The sequence below is a fragment of the Mustela erminea genome, chromosome 6, assembly GCF_009829155.1.
Source record: "Mustela erminea isolate mMusErm1 chromosome 6, mMusErm1.Pri, whole genome shotgun sequence".
NCBI classification, from domain to species: domain Eukaryota; kingdom Metazoa; phylum Chordata; class Mammalia; order Carnivora; family Mustelidae; genus Mustela; species Mustela erminea.
The window spans coordinates 117,766,248-117,788,247 of NC_045619.1; the positions used below are offsets into that span (position 1 = coordinate 117,766,248).

The 22,000-nt window shown below is 43.0% G+C and overlaps 1 protein-coding gene across 11 annotated transcripts in view; it reads right to left on the bottom strand.

Moving 5' to 3' along the window:
- The window catches only part of BEND7 (BEN domain containing 7), an 83,701-nt gene that overhangs the window by 24,920 nt on the left and 36,781 nt on the right, over positions 1-22,000 (bottom strand). For all 11 annotated transcript variants that reach the window (XR_004287129.1, XR_004287128.1, XM_032349442.1 and 8 more), the window contains one exon: positions 13,912-14,137. Coding sequence is in view for 9 of the 11 variants with exons in the window: in XM_032349442.1 (XP_032205333.1) it covers positions 13,912-14,137 (226 nt within the window). In the remaining 2 variants the exon portion in view is untranslated. The remainder of the gene's footprint in view (positions 1-13,911; positions 14,138-22,000) is intronic.

Here is a 22,000-nt window from a genome sequence, read left to right on the forward strand (position 1 = left end):
AGGGAAATGGTCAGAACAGAGACTGCAGCAACGTACCACACAGACCCTCGAAGAATTACTACAGGCTGTAGCTGAGGAAGAAGAGCGCTGAGAGCAGAAGGGAGGAGGGAGAGGGGATGCGGGGAGGGGAGGAAGGGGAAGGGAGGGCATAAGCTCTGAGATACTAGGTGCTCCTGCAATGCCAAACTAATGAAAACTGTAGGACTGGCTCAGAGGCAGACAAAAGACCAAGTGTAAACAGGTAAAGTGCGAGCTTGGTATAGGACTGAGGGGCAATTACAATCCAGGTAAAAAAAAGAGGATGGTGTTTAAATGATGATTGCCCAGAGAGATAAACAAATTAAATCCTTCCCTCACGTTTTAGGCAAAAGAAAATTCTAAGGGGATGAAAGATCCAAACGGAAAAGATAAAACTTTAAAACTTGGTTGGGAAAAAAAGTAGGAATATCATTATATGTTATCATGGTAGGAAAAATTTCTTAAAACAGCCATCCAAAAAAAAAAAAAAAAAAAGGCATAAAGTAGTCTATCTGGTTGTTAGATCTCAACTTTGGTGTGGTAAGTGGTCAGAGACAGAGTTTTCACAGGTGAGAAAATAAGAAGAAAACATTTGTAACATGTGCAACTGACAGAAGAATTCATAGAAGTCAACAAGAACACAATAGCCTATTGGAGAGACAGAAAAAGGATGGAAATTCACAGAGGGAAAAATAACCAAAGAGTGGTGAGTAGGAAAGGATGGTCAACGTTCGTAATCAGGGAATCCACCACTGAGGTACCGCTTAAGACCAATCAGACAGGCAAAGAGTAAAGCTTGTTAGTACCACAAGTTGGCAAGAATGAGGCAAAACAGGATTTCTTATTTGTTGCTGGGGGATATGTAAGTGATGTGTCACATGAAAGAGCCATTTGGCAAAATGCTTAATGAAGCTGAAGACGCTCGTGTCCTCCGTTCTGCTCCCTGGTGTGTCCCCCAGAGATACGCCCACATGAGCCACAGGAAACACAAAGGGGACTGTCGCCAGCCTAACTAACCCTTAACAGAAGACTGCAGAAAAAAAAAATCACTGTGTTGATAGGATGGTTAGTGGTTAAACTGAATCAACGAGATTTATAATGTATTTATAATGTATCGATATGGATAAATCTTTTTTTTTAAGATTTTATTTATTTATCAGAGAGAGAGAGGGGGAGAGAGCGAGCACAGGCAGACAGAATGGCAGGCAGAGGCAGAGGGAGAAGCAGGCTCCCTGCTGAGCAAGGAGCCCAGGACGCTGGGATCATGACCTGAGCCGAAGGCAGCTGCTTAACCAACTGAGCCACCCAGGCGTCCCCGATATGGATAAATCTTAAAAAAAAAAAACTCACAAAGTTGCAAAAGTACAGTATAAGGCTGTGTGTGTGGATTCATAAATTCCCAAGACAGTAGTGCGGGTGATTTATGGACACACACTTAAGCAGTAATGTGGAAAAACATAAGGGAAAAAGATTCACACCAACTTCGGGTTACTCTGGAGTGGGAGGGAGAAAGAAAGGAGATGGTAGAAGAATATTTTTATTAATTTTTGTTAAGGAGGGGGAGGTGCAGAGGGAGAGGGAGAGAGAGAGAGAATCTAAGGCAGGCTTCACCCCCAGTGCATAGCCCCAAGGCAGGGCTTGATCTCAGGACCCTGAGATCATGACCTGAGCCAGAATCAAGAGTTGGATGCTAAACTGACTGAGCCCCCCAGGCGCCCCGAACATTTTGACTCTTAATTAAAAAAAAGGGTGGGTATGCAGTAAATATAACATCTGTTTTAAACCTCAGGGGTACGGTGGAGAGAAAATGAATCTTGGAAAATGTCTTCAACATACTTAAGATGAAGAAGAATGCTACTATTTCTACTTCTGGCCTAACGACCACTGCTAATGGGTACAAATGCCTATGAATCAATCAGAGTTTCTCCTAGGACAATGCTGGGACATCGTCAGTTCTGACGGGATCTCAAGTCTGCTGCCTATATCCACTCTCTGTTGGCGAAGGGGGGATCACAGAGAAGACTCAGTACTTTGCCTGCCCCAAGCAGCAGGGGAAGGCGTCAGTCACCCGCCCCTCTGGGCTCTCAGCTGAAATAAATGTGACCTTCTCAGCCAAGGGCCCCCTGAGCTCCTTAACCAGTGGTTTTCAGAATTACAGCATGTAGTGATCAGTGAGACTCTGCACTTGGCAAGGGCAGAGATAGCGGCTCCCTCGCACATGGTGGCTGGCCCATGTCAGGCAGTGGTTCGTGAAAGAATAAAACCTGAGAAAAAGTTTGCTCAGGTCTGTGGCTTCACTTGAAAGAACTAGAGAATTTCTTCAGTAAACAGCCGTAGGTCTTGAGATTACACGGAGCCCTCAAGTTCATTTGGGATTTCAACTAATCAAAAGATTCAGCACAGTTCATCAACTAATGCACCTAAAAATGACTTTTAAAAAAATGAAATATTTGAAGTTAATAAATGAAGAAAATACAGCAGTGCCAACAATGATGCATTCAGTGATGAAATGAGAATGTCCTCCTGGATTATCTATGCAGGGGACTGCAGGTGAGTCAGCTGGTCAAGCAGAATGGTGACCATAATGTCCATCGTATTCTTTGTCCCCTAGTGCTGATCCCCGTGCGGGGCTGTAATTTCCATAATTGATTCCCAGTCATATTTACTTAATTCTCTAGGATTACTTCTGAGAATGTGGACTAAAATTACTGAACCATAGACTTTCTGAACTGGCAGAGATTTTAAAAATCAGCCAACCCACACCTCTTCCTTTCTTTTTCCCCCCCAAGAGAAGGTAATGTTTCAAGACCTTAATCACAGCATTAGGAGTGGGTCTATACCCACAATGCTCCTTTCAGGATCCCCAAACTGGTGGGGCTTTGAGGTCTGAGCAATCTTGTTTAATCACAGCGATCCTCAAAGATTTGAGGCCAGAACAGTCTGGGGAAAAGAACAATATCCCTTGTCTTCCTTTCGCTACAATGGCATCTCTGTCTAAAAGAAAGTGCCTTTAGTGGTTTCTCAGATTAAACAAAGTTAATCTTAAATTTACTTCGATTCAAGAGAACCCTCAGCAGAGCTCACGTATAATACAACTTAGTGGGAGCTATGATGAACACTTTTCCTTTGGCTTGCTCCAACAACACATGTTTGTTTAACATGTTTGCTATATTTCGAGGGAATAAATTATATCTGTGAAATATTAAGGTCTGGATAATAACCAGTTTTGATGTCATGGTGGTTTTACTATTTACTCCCTTTTTCAGGCACAGAAAACATGCCTGGAAAAATCACAGATTTATAGAAATTCTACTTGGAAGACATCTTGGAGATAGTACAACCCACTTATTTTCTAGATCATAGCTAAGAGAACCATCGGTTCAAGAAGTCAGGCAAGTGGCATAAGGCACTCCCCAACCTTTGGGGCACAAGGCGCTGCTGTGTTTGTCGGCTCTGCATGTAAATGATGAGGAGAATGTACTGACTTTTTCTTCCGGTTTTTAAAGGTAGGGTTTCTGGGACACCTGGGGGGCTCAGTCGATTAAGCATCTGCCTTCGGCTCAGGTCATGATCCCAGGGTCCTGGGATCAAGCCCGGTATCGGGTTCCCTACTTAGTGGAACTGCCTCCTCCCCCTGCTTGTGCTCTCTCTCACTCTCTAATGAATAAGATCTTAAAAAAATAAAAATAAAGTATAAACTAAGGTTTCATGCAATATGAACTTTTGAAGTCATTCCACGAGGTGCTGAGTTCATGCCCTGGCCGGTAAATCTGGAAGCTAAAATACCCACAGTACCAGAGTAAGTTAGGGAACATTCTGGAAGTTCAGGTACTGTCCTGGTCCTCACAACCACCTATACTCAGAGATGGCTAAGGGGGGGAATAATAAGAGTGATGAGCTAGGAGGGCAGTGGTAGTGACAGGGCCTCACCTACGAGGATCAGGTCACTGGATCAGGACGCTTGCCACCATCCCTGCCGCTACTGGCCTGTGGGCGTTGTGTGGGGTGTGTGGTATGGTGGTGTGACTTCAGGGTGACGATGCTGGGGTTTGGGTAGGCCAGTGCCTCAGAGGCTTTTGTTTCCTGTTCTTTCTTAATGGTGATAACCACCTCCTCTAATGGAGATCTGCTAAAGGAGAATTTTGGGGCTCCCATTTTGAGGCTGACAATATAAAAGTTCTCTTTTCTTTGATACTGTCTTTGAGGCACCACGTTGCCATGATGGTGAGTGCTAAAAAACACACATGGATGGGTAAGCACACTCAGGTTTCCAGAAGACTTGAGATGGCAAAGACAGGAACTAGCACACTGAGCCGGCTGTTGGGTTCCACGATGGGGTTTGTTTCCATCACAGTCCCACAATACCATTATTATACGTAACATTTGAAGAGGACTGTTCTCCGGTATGAAGGAAGGCATGACACTCTGCTCCTTCCATGCAGCAGACCGAGGAGGCTGCTCTATGACACTTGACAAGTCAGGGATTTCCAGGTCTCCACTGGACAAAGCGGGTTTGACATTCAGGGTCATCGTGATGCTTCTGGCTGACGAGATTTCTACCAGCCTCGACTGTGGTGCACAACTTGACTTGTCGGTTGGCGTCTCTTCTCATCTGCAGACTTACATTCTGCCTTCTGGAATTTCAGCTGCCCTCCTCTGAGGGTTCATGGAGAAGCTGTGTAGTTCTCCCATTATTCGTGCCCTGTGTGCCTCCAATGTAGTGGAGCTGTGTTGGCATTTTTAAGAAACCACCTTTTTAGGGGCGCCTGGGTGGCTCAGTGGGTTAAAGCATCTGCCTTCGGCTCAGGTCACGATCCCAGGGTCCTGGGATTGAGCCCCACATCGGGCTGTCTGCTCTGTAGGGAGCCTGCTTCCTCTTCTCTCTCTGCCTGTCTCTCGGCCTACTTGTGATCTCTGTCAAATAAATAAATAAAATCTTAAAAAAAAAAAAAAAAGAAACCATCTTTTTCCTTGAAGAGACCTTGACTGCCTCATTCCTTCCATCCCTTTTTCCTTCCTTCCTCTATTTATTCATCATGGATTATGTGGGTGGCACTGTGTCACACGCCGGGGAGCATGCAAAGCAAATCTAGAACGTGGTCTCTGCCCCACGGGGCTTGCAGTCTTGTTGAGAAGACAAGAGGTGCGAGCGTAAGTAGGATGGCCACATATCCTGCTTTGTCCAGGACAGTTCAAAATGCCTGTTTTCCTGGTGAAATGATTGAGAGCCCCCTCTTCACTCTCCAAAGCAACATGGTTTGGGAAATAAATGATACTGTCATCTTCCACATAAACCATGAGTGGCAAAGCAAAGGGTTGAGATTTATGGGTAAACTACGCAAAGGTAACATGTGCGACAGGAATGCAGAGAAAGGAGAAATCAGGGCAGGCTGGGACACTGGGGAAAGTCTCATGGTAGAGATCGTGAGATGTGGCCAGACCATGAAGCGCTGGATTGGTCTAAAGAGAGAAGAGCGTGGCAGTCCCAGAACCCAGCATAACTCAGAGTCCATGATGAGAACGTGACCCCTGGGGAACAGTGTCAATGCTGGGCTGGCTCACCTGGTAGGAAGGGACACTGGGACACGTAGTTGTGAGAGAGAACTCCAGTAATGGCGAGTCTGGAAGAGGCCAGAGTTTGGACTTAACGGGCAAAGACGGGTTAGGTGGGGAAATGGTAGGAAATTTGGGTTTATAAGTAAATGTTACTTGGCCACATGCTAATACAGCAGGAACTGGAGGGGAAAAGGCAGGGCAGGAGGATATTTACAGAGATCTTTTTCCAGACCATCAAAGCCAAGATGATGCATGGCTGGATTAGGATTTTCCCAGTGATGAGGGAGTGAGGACAGAGAGAACAGACAGGGCTGGGTGAGTAGGCAGGATTAGGGGCAAAGGCAAAAAGGCACCAAAGAGGGTTCCGAGCGTTCAAACATAAAAAGAATGTTGATGTCTCTGCCGACAGTGTGATTGTCAGAAGTCCCATGCTACCCTTCAAGGGGTGTGCTGTGTGGGTAAGGAGGACACACCTGACTCTTTCAAAAGAGGCCAGGCCAGGCCCCAAGCCCTGCGATTAAGCCGGCGTGTTCTGCATGTCTTAGTCCCCACCGTCCACTGTCTCATCTGCTCCTGGCTTCTGTGCCCATTTATAATCAGAATCGGCCCCCACTTAGTTGCCTGTGGCTATACTGATAGTCTGGGTGGTGATGAAGAGGTGTGGGAGGGATGTACTTAATGAGTACTGGTTTGTTCTGGGGCCAAAGGCTCATGGTTGGTGAGGGGAGGTTCAGGTTCTGAGAGCTACCAGAAGCTGGCCACGGAGAGGCGTCAAGATCTCATCAAGAGCCCGGTGCAAGAAAGAAGAGCCTTTTCCAGGTTACACAGTCAGTGTAACAAGAGACTTAAGTGTTAGGAGCAGCCGTGGGAAGACGGGATGAGTCCAAGAGGCAGCCTCCCTCTCTTATAAGGGTGCTTTTAACAGGATAGATGCAGCCATGCCTGCTTTTAGACAAAGATGTCTTAAAGGTGGCCAAGATCAATGCCACTTTCAGTTCAATTTTAAATGAAGGTCTATGGATTTTCAAGGGGATTTCTTAATGGAAGCTGACATACACCCTCAATTTTTTTTGCATGGTACTACATGGACTAGAAGTATTCCACAATCGTTTGCACACACACTTTAGGGCAGAAATTCATGCGAGTCTCAATTTCTGCGTCTCTCAGATTTTGGAGGCATAGCTTGTAGGAGATCGTCAACCACCATTCATGGAACAGAACTGGAACTTGTGTCAGGTCACTGGCACCCATGACAGGTCCAGGAGAAAAGCTACAAGGAGTGTAACATGACCAGCGGTGGGCTTCCTCTACAAGTCTGCTCCCCTATAGTGGGAAAGAAAACAGAGATGCAGCTTTGTTGCCTTACGATGCTGGTGAGCGCTCTGGATCAGCTACGTCATTGAGGAATCCATGCAAAAAAAGATGACAGGCCATGAAAACACCGCTTTCTATTTCCGGGGCCATGGTTGGGCCATACGGTGCCGCCGTGCAAACCAGGAAGGCACCCCTTCCTCAGGACGTTTTACTTGTGCCTGCCAGGAAACTGTCATAATGAAGAGACAAATCGGCAAAGTCAACAATGGGAAGGTTGCCTGTAATGTTGTGCAATGCACAGTCACGCTGGAGTGGCCCTCTTTGGGCCACAGAAACTTATCTCTTTTGACAGGAGGCTTTTTTTGTCAACCCAGGTGTTAAAATGTGGGTTTTGTAAGAATTCAGTGACTGGGAGTTGGAGTTGGATCCTTGTGGGTTAGCCCACAGCTGTTTCCTGTCCATTCTGTGAGAGGCTGAATAAAGAGCCACGAGAAGCTGCAACCTTCTTAAGAAATATCTCTCCATTTCCACTTGCTCCTTATGTAGCAAGCAGATGGATCTGGAATTCTGAGGTAGGCAAGATTCCTTTGTTGAGCTTATGGAAGACCGGTGACAAAGGAGGGACAGAATTCTGACTTGCTGTGGCCACAACCCCCCAAATTCTGACTCCTCAGGTCTGACAGGGAGACAGTCAGAAGCTTGGGAAGAAACGTCTAGAAGTACAGCTTGGGCCGGAAACCCCTGGGGAGTGTTTCCCTGGCAGCTACATTCACAGAGTTTAAACACTTCAAGGAAAACAGGTCAGTGAGGACTCAAGGCCCAACAACTCAGAACAGACTTTAAACAGTTCTGGGGGCAAAAGGCTTCCATCCAGTGTTTTATTTAATTTCGGCCTCCTTGAACTTGTCCTGCAGCTAACCTTCTCCACCCCGCTTGCATTTGATCCACTTCTCATCCTTCACGGTCTAGTTCAGAGTCACCTATTCTGCGAGGCCTTCTTTTTCGGGGCTGTCCCTCCTCCGTGCTCTCCCTCCATTCAGTAGTGGGTGCTACTGTAGAGGTTTTGGCATTCTCGTGACTGACCCGGTACTGGAGAAGCAGCCAGGACCACAGTTTTGCTGTCATACATGGTGAAGAAGTTGGCTACACCGAGTGCACCAAACTCGCAATCGAGGAGACTGGCCGTGAGCTTGCCAACAACAGAGAGGACGCTTTCTTCAAGCCTTTACTGAGAAGGCCATACAGAAGACTATACAGCATTTGTTTAGTGATCCAGATGTGAGAGTTGTGGTGATGTCTGGAAAGGCCTTTCTGCCAGTGATAAACGAGGCCATTATTCAGGTGCAGGCATGTCTGAAAGCAGGACCCTCATGCAACACAACGGATATAAGTAATTCCTAGCCCCAGAGGTTCAAAGGACGAGAGCCTTGACATATGCTATTTTCTCATTTGCTCCAGAACAGAAGTAGGGCAGCCTTCAGAAAAAGGGCTGTTCTTGAAGAACAGAAGAAGGAGACCGAGTTTCACAGGGTGGCTCGTATGTTAGAATCTGCCATCAGCATCAGGAGTTCCATGGCGTGGCTTCCCAAGGGTGGTCTGACACCACCTACGTCACCGTGACCCGCTGTTGCTTGTCCAAAGTCAGATTTCTGGGACTACCCTACACCTACTGAATTAGTCTCTGAGGAGGGCACCCAGAAATCTGAATTTCGGTTCAAAATACTTCAGGTGATCCTGATGCATACTAAAATGTGAGACTCGCTATAGAAGGGGTTGAATATAGGGCTCTCTGCATAGAAAGGCCAAGATTCAATACTGCCTATCTGTCACCGGGTCTCCATAAAAAGTGGGAAAATACAACCTCAATAACAACTACGTAAGAGTTCCTGAGCCGGGGACAGCTATGTGTGTGATATAATTATAGAGCTGTTACATGTTATTTTGCTGTTATATATTATGCAGTTTATCCTGTTTTAAGCTGATCTGTTATGTAAAAATATGAACAGATAAATTAACAAATGATTATGCATCTTCCAAAAGGATTCTTGAATTAGAGCATTCATCAATTGGTTTCAATTGCCAAACAGTTCCGCTAGAATTAAATTTATAGACAACTTTGAAAAATTACTTGCATGCAGTGTGACTTCCAAGCTCCATGTACTGGAAGAGTCTCAGAAGTGTCTCTTTTCCTTGGGGAGGGGATCGCACTTCTCTTTTCCCTAGCATGATGGGACCGATTCTCACTAGCTTCAGCGGAGCCCTTGCCCTTGAAGTTGCTGAGTAAACTGAGCTATAGCCCTACCCTTTACCCAGAAACTCACTGTGAATGTGCTCTGCATACACAGTAACCGACTAGTCATTTTAAATGACTAGTCATTTTAAATGACTAGTATAGCCACCTTCCTAGGAATTTATAAAGGATCCAAAAATGCTAAATTTCCAGGCAGAAATTGAAAGTTGGGACACCTTTCTTCTTTCCTTTCAGATACTGCTTGGAGAAGGAAAGGACTGTGCTAGACAGTGGCTCTGGAGCCAGATAGGCCTGGGGCCAAGTCCCAGCTCTACCTTCTACTTGAGGTTTATCCTTAAGTTAGTTACTCAGTTTCTCAGATCTTCAGTTTGCTCTCCTGAAAATGAAGATAAAATCACCGACACCATGAGGCTGTTCACACCCAAGGTGATGGCCCATCCTTGATCTTACAGAGAGTTCTCAGGATGCACAGAGGTATCAAGAAATAAATAATAAATCAGAGGCAAATCCCACAACCATATTAATTTCTATCTCTGTGAGGTCAAGTGAAAAGCAGAATGATGTGCAATAAAATGGAAAATCGAAGTATTCTGAAAGGACTCCTATGGGTCCTTCAAGTCCCCAGAGTTGCCGGGATAAAATGCGAGGTTTTGGTGGTCAACTCAGCAGAGTCTCTAAGAGGGCGATGCCAACTCTGGTTGGGCTTTCCATTCTTGCTAGAGGCATAGTTAAGTTTCTGGAGGCCTGCCAGCCGCGGAGGGTTCCCTCTCAGGGAGGCTGTGACCCCCACGGCTAACGTCAGCACTGACTGCCCGCGGGGGTGGGGGCCAGCGTGTATTCATGTGTTGCAGGGAGTAAACTGAGAGCAGTTGGTGGGGTCTTTCACGTGACAGGCATACAGAATTTCCTCTGAATGCAAGAAGATTCAAGAATCTAGTAGAGTTTGATAGTAATAAAATGTTCTCAACTAATCACCATGAAACTGAATTAAAAACCAGAACCCAGGTCCTAAAAATTGCTTTACAGTAACTGTATTTTCCGAACACAGTCGGAGATCCAAGGATTATATCAATGTTCAGATAACGCTCACTAAGGCAAACTGTACAGTCTCCTGGCATATAGCAAGAATGAGCTGGTCTTCAGAGAACATACCTGGGTCTTGACCTCTATTCAATGTTCTGGCCATGAAGTAAGTTCTGAATTCAATCCAAGATACTAAACTATCCTCAGCCTTAAAATCTAAAGCTCCACTTAATAAGATCATAGGTGCTTCTTTCCAGAGTTAAACTCCAAGTGCTCAGGTAAATGCTTCTAATTAAAGATCCTTTCATCATTAATACTTTGGGTCATATTTATAAATGAATTTTTAATGAATTACCAGTAAGTGTTAACCACCATAAAACAGATTAAAATATGTGAAAAGTGTGATCTCTACAACGACTTACGTCTTAGTTTCAAGATACTGTCATGGGGAATATTAATTATCACTACAAAAAGCCTTGTTAATAATCCCACAATAAACTCTTCTTCTGGGGCGCCTGGGTGGCTCAGTCGTTAAGCGTCTGCCTTCGGCTCAGGTCATGATCCCAGGGTCTTGGAATCGAGTCCCATGTCGAGCTCCCTACTCCTCAGGAAGCCTGTTTCTCCCTCTCCCACTCCCCCTGCCTGTGTTCCCTCTCTTGCTGTGTTTCTCTGTCAATTAAATAAATAAAATCTTAAAAAAAAAAAACCCAAACTCTTCTTCAGTCCATGTCTGTTCTTATTTATAACCATATTACAGATTTTCATTTATCTTTTTCCCCCACTCCTGTTTTAACCAGCCCAATGACTTCATTTGAAACAGAATTCAGCCCCTACTGTTATTTTTAGTTGTAGTATCTTATAAAATTGACCAGTCTTTGCAAATTCCTAGGTTGTAGAACTTTTGCATTTATACGGTATTGGTGTATTATCCCTGAAAGGATAGAGGAAGGAGGACAGTACTTAATATTTGGAAAATCTTGTCCAAATCTGTGGCAGACACCAGCAATGACACGAGTGGTTCTGCCTCCTTACATATAAAGAAGCCATTTTTTTCACTTGCCTAGATGACACTGATTCAAAAGACTTAGGTTAGGGAAGTAAACTTGCCTTTTTATCTCTACCAATAAATAGCAAGAAAAGCCAGGGAGAGTTATAAGACCTTCAATTACTAGCTACTTGCAAAGACCTCTTTAAATTATAATATGTGTATTAATGAACTTTCTAGTGGAAGTATGGTAATGTATGTAAAGGAAAAAGTACTAAGGAATTAAGAGAGTTGTATCTAAATTTATACTGAATTTGGGTTTCCTTCCCCCCCCCCCACTGGCATTTTATTAACTGGTAGAAATTCACAACACTTTTGATGTCAATCCTTTCAAATCGGTTGAAGACATAAAGATGGGTATTTCATATAAGAACCATATGTCAATACATGAAGGCCAAAGTCAAGATAAAAAAATAAAACTCATGTCTGTCCACTCATCCAGCGTGTATTGATGGAAACCCCACTATATGTAAAGCTTAGTGAAGCATCAAAGGTAATAAAAAATATTTAAGACAGAGCTTGTCCTCAGGGTGCTTATGAGAAATTACCAGAATAAATCAGGTAAAAATGATGGCTGACCATTACAAACAGAATGTCCTTGTAGGAAAGACAAATCTGATACCAGAGTCAAACTCTGAACAAAGATTTCATGGGGAAAAAAGATAGGAATGTACATAGTAACTTCTGAAGAATGTGACTACAGAGGCTTTTTAGCTTTCTATACATTTCTATGGTTTGGAATTTTTACAAGCATGTACTATTTTTGTAACTAGGGGAAAAAATCTAGATCAAAATACACACATTTATGAGTAAATACTGCAAGGAAACAAGGGAATATATAGTATTTGTTGACTTAAGTTGGTGGCTTATGGTTGGATTTCTCTGTTTTAAAGTGTTCTTGTTGTTTTAATAGAATTTTAATGCCAGATTTAATTCAACAACAAAAGTATATAGAATATTTAATTTCCTTGATTTGAATAATCTGCTTTATTGAAATTAGGAGCAGAAGCCTTGTTACAATTGTTATTTCTAGCTAAAGAGGAGGGCTATGAAGAAAATGAAGGCATATTCTTTATTTCTCTGTGTAATATGCTTTTCAAACTATCGTATGATGACCAGTCTCAAGTGAAAATGGTAGAATAAACCCTATCACTACTTGTAATGACATATTTCATCACCATCTATCATTAGGGTAACTCCTCTACTGTCATTAAAATGGAACATGGTCACTTCCAGTTCCCTAATTTCTAAATTCTTTCATACTGTTATACACTGTCCTGAAAAAAGAAAATTAAAACTATTCCTGGTGACATTTCAATGTGTTTAAAAGCTTCAGCATGAAAAGTGTCATCAACCTTGACCTTCATGTTTCTAGAAGGCTCCAGCCACATTAAATGGAAATGGGACCCTTCCTGACTTTAGCTGGTCTCAGTTACATCACTGACCGTTTTTCAAATTCAGTAATCTAGTTTTTAGTGTCACTTCAGGCTGAATCATTCTTTTCAGAAATGACACAGATTGTAGTATCTCTGTAGCTTTTCCTATTTAATACAACTCAACTGTCACTTTAAGTGAAAAAATTTCTGTCAGAGAATGAGAAATTTTCTGTTAGTCAACGCTTGTGTCCTTCTGGCCATGAAAAAGGCTGTTGGGTACTTGCTAACTCCATTTAAAAGTCACATTATTTTGTAAAGTTAATTGCGGGTTTCCAAGTATCCTTTAAGCACTATTAAATTCATTTACTCATTTCACAAGATAACGGGGAGCAGGAGTGGGGAGGAAAGCACTCCGCGTCCAGTCCCAGGCTGCAACCCCAGAACGATGAAGAACGTCCTTATCAGCAATTCAAGTGTAAATTAAGGCCTGATCTCAAATGCCATTTTCATGGTAGTTGTGTTTATATTTGAGAATTCATTTACGTTCTTTTTTGAAAATAACGCTTAAGGACTTCTATTACATAAAATTACATTTATCAGAGTTCTACATAAGGACTTTTTAAAGTGAAGAAATGGGTTTAGGATGCAGACCTGGATATAAATGAAAAGCTACTCACACAGGCGCCTGCACGCCTACTGTCGCGTGTGGAGCTCGGGTGTGTGTGCACGGTGCCGAGGGGGAGAGACTCACAGTTTTCTCTGCACATAACTCACGTGACTCCACGCACAGAACCAGAGGGAGCAGAGCAGGCCAGGAATGGGTGCAGATGCACAGGGTTTGGCTTCACTTTTCAATTTCAATTTAAAATGTCTTTACTCTAGAAGCCATGACCTATGTATGTGAAGCAACTTCCGAACTTTGGAAGGAACTGTTTTCCTTTATTTTCCAAAAAACATCATAGTTTTATCCTTTCAACTAAAAATTGAAGTCAAAATCATATTTTGATGAAGTTCTAAGTTAGAAATTACTAAGAGGAAAGATACTTTCTTCTTAAACACTTAGGGAAAAACTTCTTGGTTCCGTAGCAGAACAAACTGGCTCTGAAATCACAATTTTAACAAGCCAGCCTCTCCTTCAAATACCAAATTCTGGTGATATTTGGGGTGCTGAGTTACAGAGCTCATACCCCGAAGCCACACCGGTGTGTAAATTGCCAAGGGCAAATTAAAGTGGCCTCTAGCTACGTGACTACAGGTTCCACTGCATCTTTATGAAATGAAGGCAAAGCTTAACAAAGAACCCATAAAATGAAATGACGCACACCAACCTTTGATTGCACCCACAATATTTTGGTCTAGTCCTTTCCGGTTGTCATTGAGTCCTCTTTTCCTCTTCCCATTGGGTAAGGAGTTAGCCAAAGTCTTGTCATCAAAAAATGCACACACCAGCTTTCTAAACAGAAGGCTTCCTGAGCGAGTGTAGTTTGACAATATAGAGTCCAGCTGTGATTTAGGCATGAACACATCAAAGCCTTCAGCAAGTTGCACTTCTGGCTACCAAAAGAACATAAATATTTCATTAAAAGCAACATTTGAAGCATCTGACTTCGGGCATATGCGTAACAAAAAACCCATCGCTAGCTTCTGCAATGTCCGTATCCTATAAACGAGGTGGTTTCGGCTTTGTGCACCAGTGTTTGCAATTTATAAAACCCATGACTAGTTATTACTCACAAAACAAGATGCTCTAATTCCAGCATTAAGTCTCTTCCAAAGCAACGGACAGGAGCATGCTGAAAAGGCATGTTTGTCCTCAGAAACAGTCAAGAGAAGGCAGATCAACTCAAATTCATAGAACTGTAGAGCTACAGGGGGCTTGAGATTTCTAGGTGAAATACTCTCATTTTCTTTTTCTTGAAATGAAGGAACTAAGGTCCAAAGAGATAATAATAAAATGATTTAAAAATAATCTGAATGTACTCAGTGCATTGTACTTGACAGGCTACTTTCTCCTACGTTAAATAATTTCATTTGCCTAAGCACACGAATACGGGCCTACCCAGAGGCCTCTGCTCTTTTACTCTGCCAGTGGTTTTCGGCTGTGGGACTGCATTCTTTTTTCCTCCAGTGAGAACTTATGGAAACTAATCCATAAAATAAATAGACAGGAAGAGCAGGTGCCCCAGGCACTTTCATTCTGCCTCTCACCCCTACCCCGGGAGGAGAACCTGCAGCCAGGTCCCACAGCACAACTCGAAAACCAATGCACCTGTCACCCTGCTTCCCTGTCAGGGATTTTCTGCCTGGGCTGCCGGAGCAGAAGACCTATAAGGCACCTTTCAACTTGGACTCTATGTGGTACGATATGAGCTCAGATGGTGATAATATATTGTCTGTCAGCACTCCGTGGATGCTTACAGCCTGTCTTTTCCTCTGCAACCCAGTGAACACTTCATTTTCAAAGCCTTTGCTAACTCCTTCCTTCCCGTGGAGGTGGCCACGTACTCTGACTGCTCTTTATGTGACATACTCACATGGCTGCATTTATTACTCTGGATAATTATTTCTTAGATGTGGCCCTTTCTGATGCCTGCAACTTAAGACTTTGTATCTCCTAGGCCTGGCACATAGTAAGTACTCAATAAATTCTTGAATAGAGAAAAATTCATTAGTCATAATCTAAACTATTATGTCATTGGCTATTGATTATAACATAACTCTCAAATAGTAACTTTATTTTTAAAAAGATTTTATTTATTTATTTGACAAAGAGAGAAAGATCACAAATAGGCAGAGAGGCAGGCAGGAGAGGGGGAAGCAGTCTCCCTGCTGAGCAGAGAGCCTGATGCAAGGCTCCATCCCAGGACCCTGAGATCATGACCTGAGGGCAGAGATCTAACCCACTGAGCCACCCAGGTGCTCCTCAAATAATGACCTTAATACGAAGAAATGCAATTGGTAAATGTTCATTAGGAAAAAGGAAGAAAACCTCACGTAAGTAAGATGTATTATAAAAGCTGATTCTTGGATCATTATACTTAACACTTTGCAAATCTGGTCCTACTTTAGATTTTTAAAACCATATTGAAAACAAGAGGATCTGGGATTTGTTCTTCTCCTGGTGAGTAGGAATTATTAGTTTTATTTGTCCTAGTGCTTCTCAAAAATGCCTAGCACACTATGGTCAGCGTAAAGAGGGCGTCAGTGATTCAGATGATGGGGGAAGTTTAGGCCCTGCCCTTGCCAAATACTATTCTCGACTGGATTATCCACGACATCTCATTTCTCTGCTTCACTTTGGTTTTCAACTTGTGGTCCCTGGATGCTTGGTAAACATCATTATGCGAAGAGTGCTGTCAGACCCTTTGCTGAGTTTGGGGTCCTGCGGCTGGTAGAGGGTGTGTAGGGGCGTTACTGGGAGCCAGAGGCTGTGACTCTGACTCCTGTCCCATACTGGGTTCTCCATGCATGTTTGTCGAATGAGTCGATGTGGGAATATTAGATGGAGAGAGTTTTACCATCATCATCTAAGATGAAGTTTTATTCATAACCAGAATTTTGCTATGCCTATATGGCTGCATTCAGACTTTATTCCAAATCAATTGATCTTAGATTTTTGCTAAGTGCTCCTATATCATTTAGAAGCCATTAAAAAAAGGAATCCCAATTTACAGAAGCAGCTGCATATAGCTATATGGGGGCTAAGGGGGTATAGAAGCTTTTCGAGGTTCAGGAGTCAAAAGGGGAAGACACCAGTCATTCTGGTTCGTACACCCAACCGGCTGCTTCACACTCAGCCACCTGACCCGAGACTCCCAGAAGCCGCCCAGGACCCACCCGGCAGGACTTGACCCTGGTTTGAGGACTGTGGACCTAATCTAGCCATCAGGCAAAACTGAGCCCCTCCTTTCTTCAAAGACTCCGTCTTTTCTAGCAACTATGTTTCCAGCACTTTCCACACTGCATTTCTTTGGTTGGGAGTTTTTGTTTCTCATAAGAATAGGCGTTCTTTTATGCTCAGAGAGCCAAATGCCCTGTTACTGCCCAATAGGTATTTGTCAGAATAAACAAAACACTATGTAAGAATTCATTCAAAATTCATTCATTCAAAAATTGTATTGATTTAGAGACCTTTTGGCCCCATGCAAAGGGAGCATATTTGAGAGCCTGCCATGCCGTGGCTGAGCGGATGGTCTTCCCCGGGGCAGCTCAAGTGCTCGCTCGAGGCGCAGACTGCTTGGAGGGCACTGAACTGAGTCAATACGTATTTATTGTGTGTGTAGCTCCACGTGCAGGGGATTTCGGGTTGGGATCCCCAGATGAGATACATGCATAAATATCTGTCATATAAAGTACAAGGTGATAAATGCCACAAGAGAGGTTCAGGGCGTTAGGAAGCATTTGGTGGGTGAGGAGTGAGCGGGGTTGGGGAGGGGCCGGGATGGCATTTTATGAGGGTCTTACAGCAGCATTTAGAAGACAGAGATGCAGTTGCTGTTTCTAGCATTTGCTGCGACTCCTAAAACTGGGTATCTGGAGGTTTCTGTGGGACTCCCTATGGGATCATACAGCATGTTGACTTCCGAGACGCTATCCTAATGCAGAAGCTGGCAGTGCTTCCTAGTCCACTTTCTACTGGCGGACAAAGATTGTTATTTTGAAGTGTTCTTACCAGATCAAGGAACATGAACTTGTCCAGTTATGAGCCGCGTACAGAGGGGGCAGCTTTCTGACTTATGGCCATAGCAGTGGCAGCAAGAGCAGAGGTGGCTCATGTTTGGCCCCTTCCTGCTCTCCAGCCCTTCCTCTTATGCAGGTTCTTGTAGCTCCTTGAAAGGGGCGCCAATGCCATGTGTACAAGGGACACAGAGCAACAAACTCCAAAAAAGAGGGTCGCTTTATTTTCTGAGACATGAAGAAAACAAATCTCGAAATTTCACTATGAAACCTTCTGATTTCCTTCATTTTATAAATAAAATCACCGTGGACTACCATGTGATGAGCTGTAACTCTGCACGCATGTTTAAAAACAGGTTAAAACTCCAGTTGTATCGTTGGATCGCCTCTTTTTGCTTACTGCTGCTGGCTTAAACGAGCTCTCTTTGCTTACTAAGGATGGCTGTGATAGAAACCACACTATTCCAAATGAGCATCATTTTACAAACTAGACTTTCTTTGACAGCATCACTCTCCGCTATTCAAGCAAAGACAGGTCTCTAATACACTAACTGACAGATTCTGTTGTTTACTGAGGTAGTTTGAGATTTAAAGAAGGACATCCAAAGTGTGGGGTTGGGGTGGAATTTACGACACTTAGAGTCCTCATCTTAAGAGTTAAGAGTCTGAATTTGTGCTATAAATTTGGGTTTTCATGGATGTCTTGCCCATTTTGGGAACTGCAGCTACTTAGGACCAGAGCATATCAGAGGTTGAGTTTTCTTTATCTTGTGGTGGGAGGTCCTCTACCCGGGAAATCTGGAGGCAGAAATCACTTGTAATTATAATGTCCCTTAAAAATATTCATGGACTCAGGCCTGGGGGCATTAACTCTCCTGTTTCTCCTTGCACTTCAGTTGAGGCCTTCCTTTGCTTAGTAGAAGTTGAGGGCAGGATCTAGTATGGGTGGAGGATTCCCCTAACCAGGTAAATTAAAAGATTTCCCCCTCAGTCTCTGTGAGTGAGGGTATCATGTGATTCCCTTGTATAATCCAAAGAAACACTTGTAAAGCAATTTTAAAGAGATCATATCAGTGAATCACAGAAGGAACAATTCTGATAGAGGCTATTTTCCGAAGGTATTATCAATGTTGAATTATAGTATAACACGTAAATAGCTAAATGTGGTCCATGGTTAAAGGAGTAAAAAACAGCTGTGTGAATATTCACACCGGACATTAATTAACCTCAGGTTTTCAATTGCCAGTTAGTAAATTACACACAGTAGTTGGTATACTCCGCTGGCTAGCTAGTTGAGCTTCAGAAAAGGGGTTCTGAAAGGGGCTCAAGAAAAAAACTCAAACAAACCATGAATGAAGAGGCTGGATTCTGGGGAATAAGACTGATTTGGGGGCTGAAAACCCATAACAGAATTTTTAAGATTGTGTAAAGACTATGAATTTAGTCTTTCTGCTCCTAGGACTTCCATATACAATGGTCCTTTATTCTCATTTCATATTTATTTTGCAGTATTAGATGTATTTCTAGGCAAATGAGCTTTAGTTTATGAAAAGACATTTTTTAAAAACCACAAAAGCCCCTCACAGTGGATTTTATTTTGCTCAAAAATGTGATCTGGTTCGGTTGCTCACAAATGTGATCTGGAAAAACTGAAATAATTTCCTCTAACTCGGGTCTGCTCCAGGTAGGTGAAGCAGGAACCACTATTACTGTTTATTAAATGCAACGCCATCATGATGGCCAGGGAGCTGGGTAGCCATGAGAATACACCAGATCACAAGGCTGGGCTGCCGCAGCCGGTCTGGCTGAGAGCTAGGAGCCTAAGTGTCGAAGGGGCAGAGTCTCCACCTTGGATGAACTATAGCAAGACTCGATTGTAAGGTGAATGCTCAGCAGTAGGTAAAAAATGCTCGGGCAAAAGTTCTAGCTCAACTATATACTAGCGTACATGTAAGGTTGAACTGGATGAAAATGACAAGAAGTGATTAAAGGGCTAAGCCTTTACAGACTTTTGTGTTCGACAAACTTTTGGTAGAACTAAGCATTTAACTTCAGAAAACACAATACAACCTGGCCCCTTGAAATTTCTCCGTGCACTTGCATAATGAGACACTCTAACGTCTTTTAGAGATGTTTTTGTCTTTTTTCTTCCTCAGATGGTAAATTAATGACTCCAAGCACTATGGCTTGATTATGCCTAAAGATATTTGAGCCCAAATGTTGAAGATGTAAGATGTTAGCTACGGCCCTCTTGCTTCTTCAACTCCAGTGCACCTGCTTCTCAGAGAGCCTGTCCTTGACCTTCCAGACAGAGGGCCAGTTCTGCTCTTGAAGGTTCCTCTGCCATCTTCTGACTGCCACAACTAGACCTTCCATCGTATTACACCGTTCCTCTTGCTTCTGTTTTCCTCCTATACTCCTTGCAGGTCAAGGGCTGTTTCCTTCACTTAGGTATGCCCCGGAAAATGGAGATGTCATTAACATTTACTTGTTCCTCCATATTCCAAGCCCTAGGCTAACCCACGTGAAGTGGATTTTTCTAACTTTTATCCTCACCCCGCGAAGTGAGTATTTTATTATTCCCAGCTTGCAAATGCAAAAAACTAAGGCTTGGAGAGGTCAGATAACTGGTTTAAGATTATCCAGCTAATTAGGGGCAAAGGCAGGATTTGAACCCAAACAGTCGGCACTGGAACATCCTTACTTAAGAATATGCTGCCTGAAGTGCAGTGTGTCAGTGAGTAACAGTCATCTGCTTGACTGATTGGCTTTACTAGTTCCCAGTGGGTGACATATTTATTGGGCTAAGAAGGTGTTAAGAAACCAGATTCTGATTTCAGAAGTTACTTCTGCTGAGAGCAGCAATACATTTTAAATTATTTATTTTTGGAAGAATGACTTAGTATAAACATTAATGAAATTAACTTCAGTTAATGAGTAGCCATAGATTTATCCTCTGATACCTTTTAAATTTGTATAATCTAGGTTTACTGGAAAGTATTCACAATAATTCCAATAAAGAGAAAAAAGTGCTCTACTATTAAAAATTATCGGGCGCCTGGGTGGCTCAGTGGGTTAAGCCGCTGCCTTCAGCTCGGGTCATGATCTCAGGATCCTGGGATCGAGTCCCGCATCGGGCTCTCTGCTCAGCAGGGAGCCTGCTTCCTCCTCTCTCTCTCTGCCTGCCTCTCTGCCTACTTGTGATCTCTCTGTCAAATAAAAAAAAAAATTATTAAAAAAATAAAAATTATCATAAACATATATGATAATTAAAAATTATCATATATGTTTATGATATACTACATATATATGTACACTACATATATATATATATCTATATATATAGTATTTAAATTTGAAATTCGGTTTTGGGTTTTGGGCTCCTGGTTTGGCATCTGTGGAACTTGAATTTTATTTAATGTGCTAATTTAAAACGGGTCAAATATTTCTTCCCCAAAGTAGAAACATTTCTGGCCACTCTATTTTTATAAACACTATTTATTCGTGTATATTATTCATTTACATGTACACTTCAGTTTATTTAACAAACATTTAGATCTGTCCCTATAATATACTCAGCTAGGACTGCTACGGTTCAAAAAAGAACCAATATTTATTGAGTGTTTAAATAATACCAGGAACTATTCAAAGTGCTTCACATAGATGACTTCCTGTAACTCTTCCGGCAGGCCAGTTCGAGGAGGTCAGCATTCCTATTATTCCCATTTTATGGAGAGAAAACTGAGGCGAGGGCTACCTGGCTGAGCTTCTCACAAAGGCAGCCTGATTTCAGATTTTACCATTTGCTTCTCTCCTAGAACCTTCCAAGTAAACAGAACTGCCTTGATCCCACCTTTCTGTTCTCCTCACACAACGATCGTCCTGTGACCAGTTACTGAGTGAGGGTCACATACAGAAACAGAGCTAGAACAGATGCCCAAGAGTGTCACTCAGTGATTAAGGGCGACTGCAGACCTGAGTGTGAGAACCAGCTCAACCTTTCTGGCTGAGACCCTGAGTAGGCTACGTAAGCCCTTTATGCCACTGTGTCCTCATCTACGAGGACAGTAATGACACCTCAGAGAGCGGGGATGAAAGTGATTTAAAATTATTGAGCCAAGGGGGGCACACAAATACTATTATTACCATATAGCCCCTGCTCTGGAGAAATTGGTATTCCTTCCTGGAAGGAAGGGAAATCATGTAAATAATTACAGACCAGTATAAAAAGTTCTATAGAAGAGAATTATCTTGGGAGCACCTGGGGGGCTCAGGCGGTTGACCATCTGACCCTTGATCTGACTCATGATCTCAGGGTTTTGAGATCAAGCCCTACATTGGGCTCCAGGTTCGGTAGGGAGTCTGCTTGAGATTCTCTCTCCCCTTCTCCCTCTGCCCCTGCTGCCTGTGCTCTCTCTCTCCCTCCCTCTCCCTGTGCCCCTCCCCATACTCCCATGCATGCACGAGTGCTTATTCTCTCTCTCAAAAAAAAAAAAAAAAAAAAAAAAATCTTAAAAAAAAAAATTACATTGGAGCCCAGGGAAGGGGTTAGGGGTAATGAGGAGAGAATGAAGAAATAGGAGTTAAGGTGAAGAGAGGTTTCTAATTAAAGCTGAACCCTAGATCTAAAGTTTCCAAAGTTTATTTTGTATATTGTGCTTCATGCAAATGCAGCTGCTTTGTTGTTTGCAGACTAAGTCACATTTATTGAGTACCTTTTACGTGCCAGGCCCTGCAGGA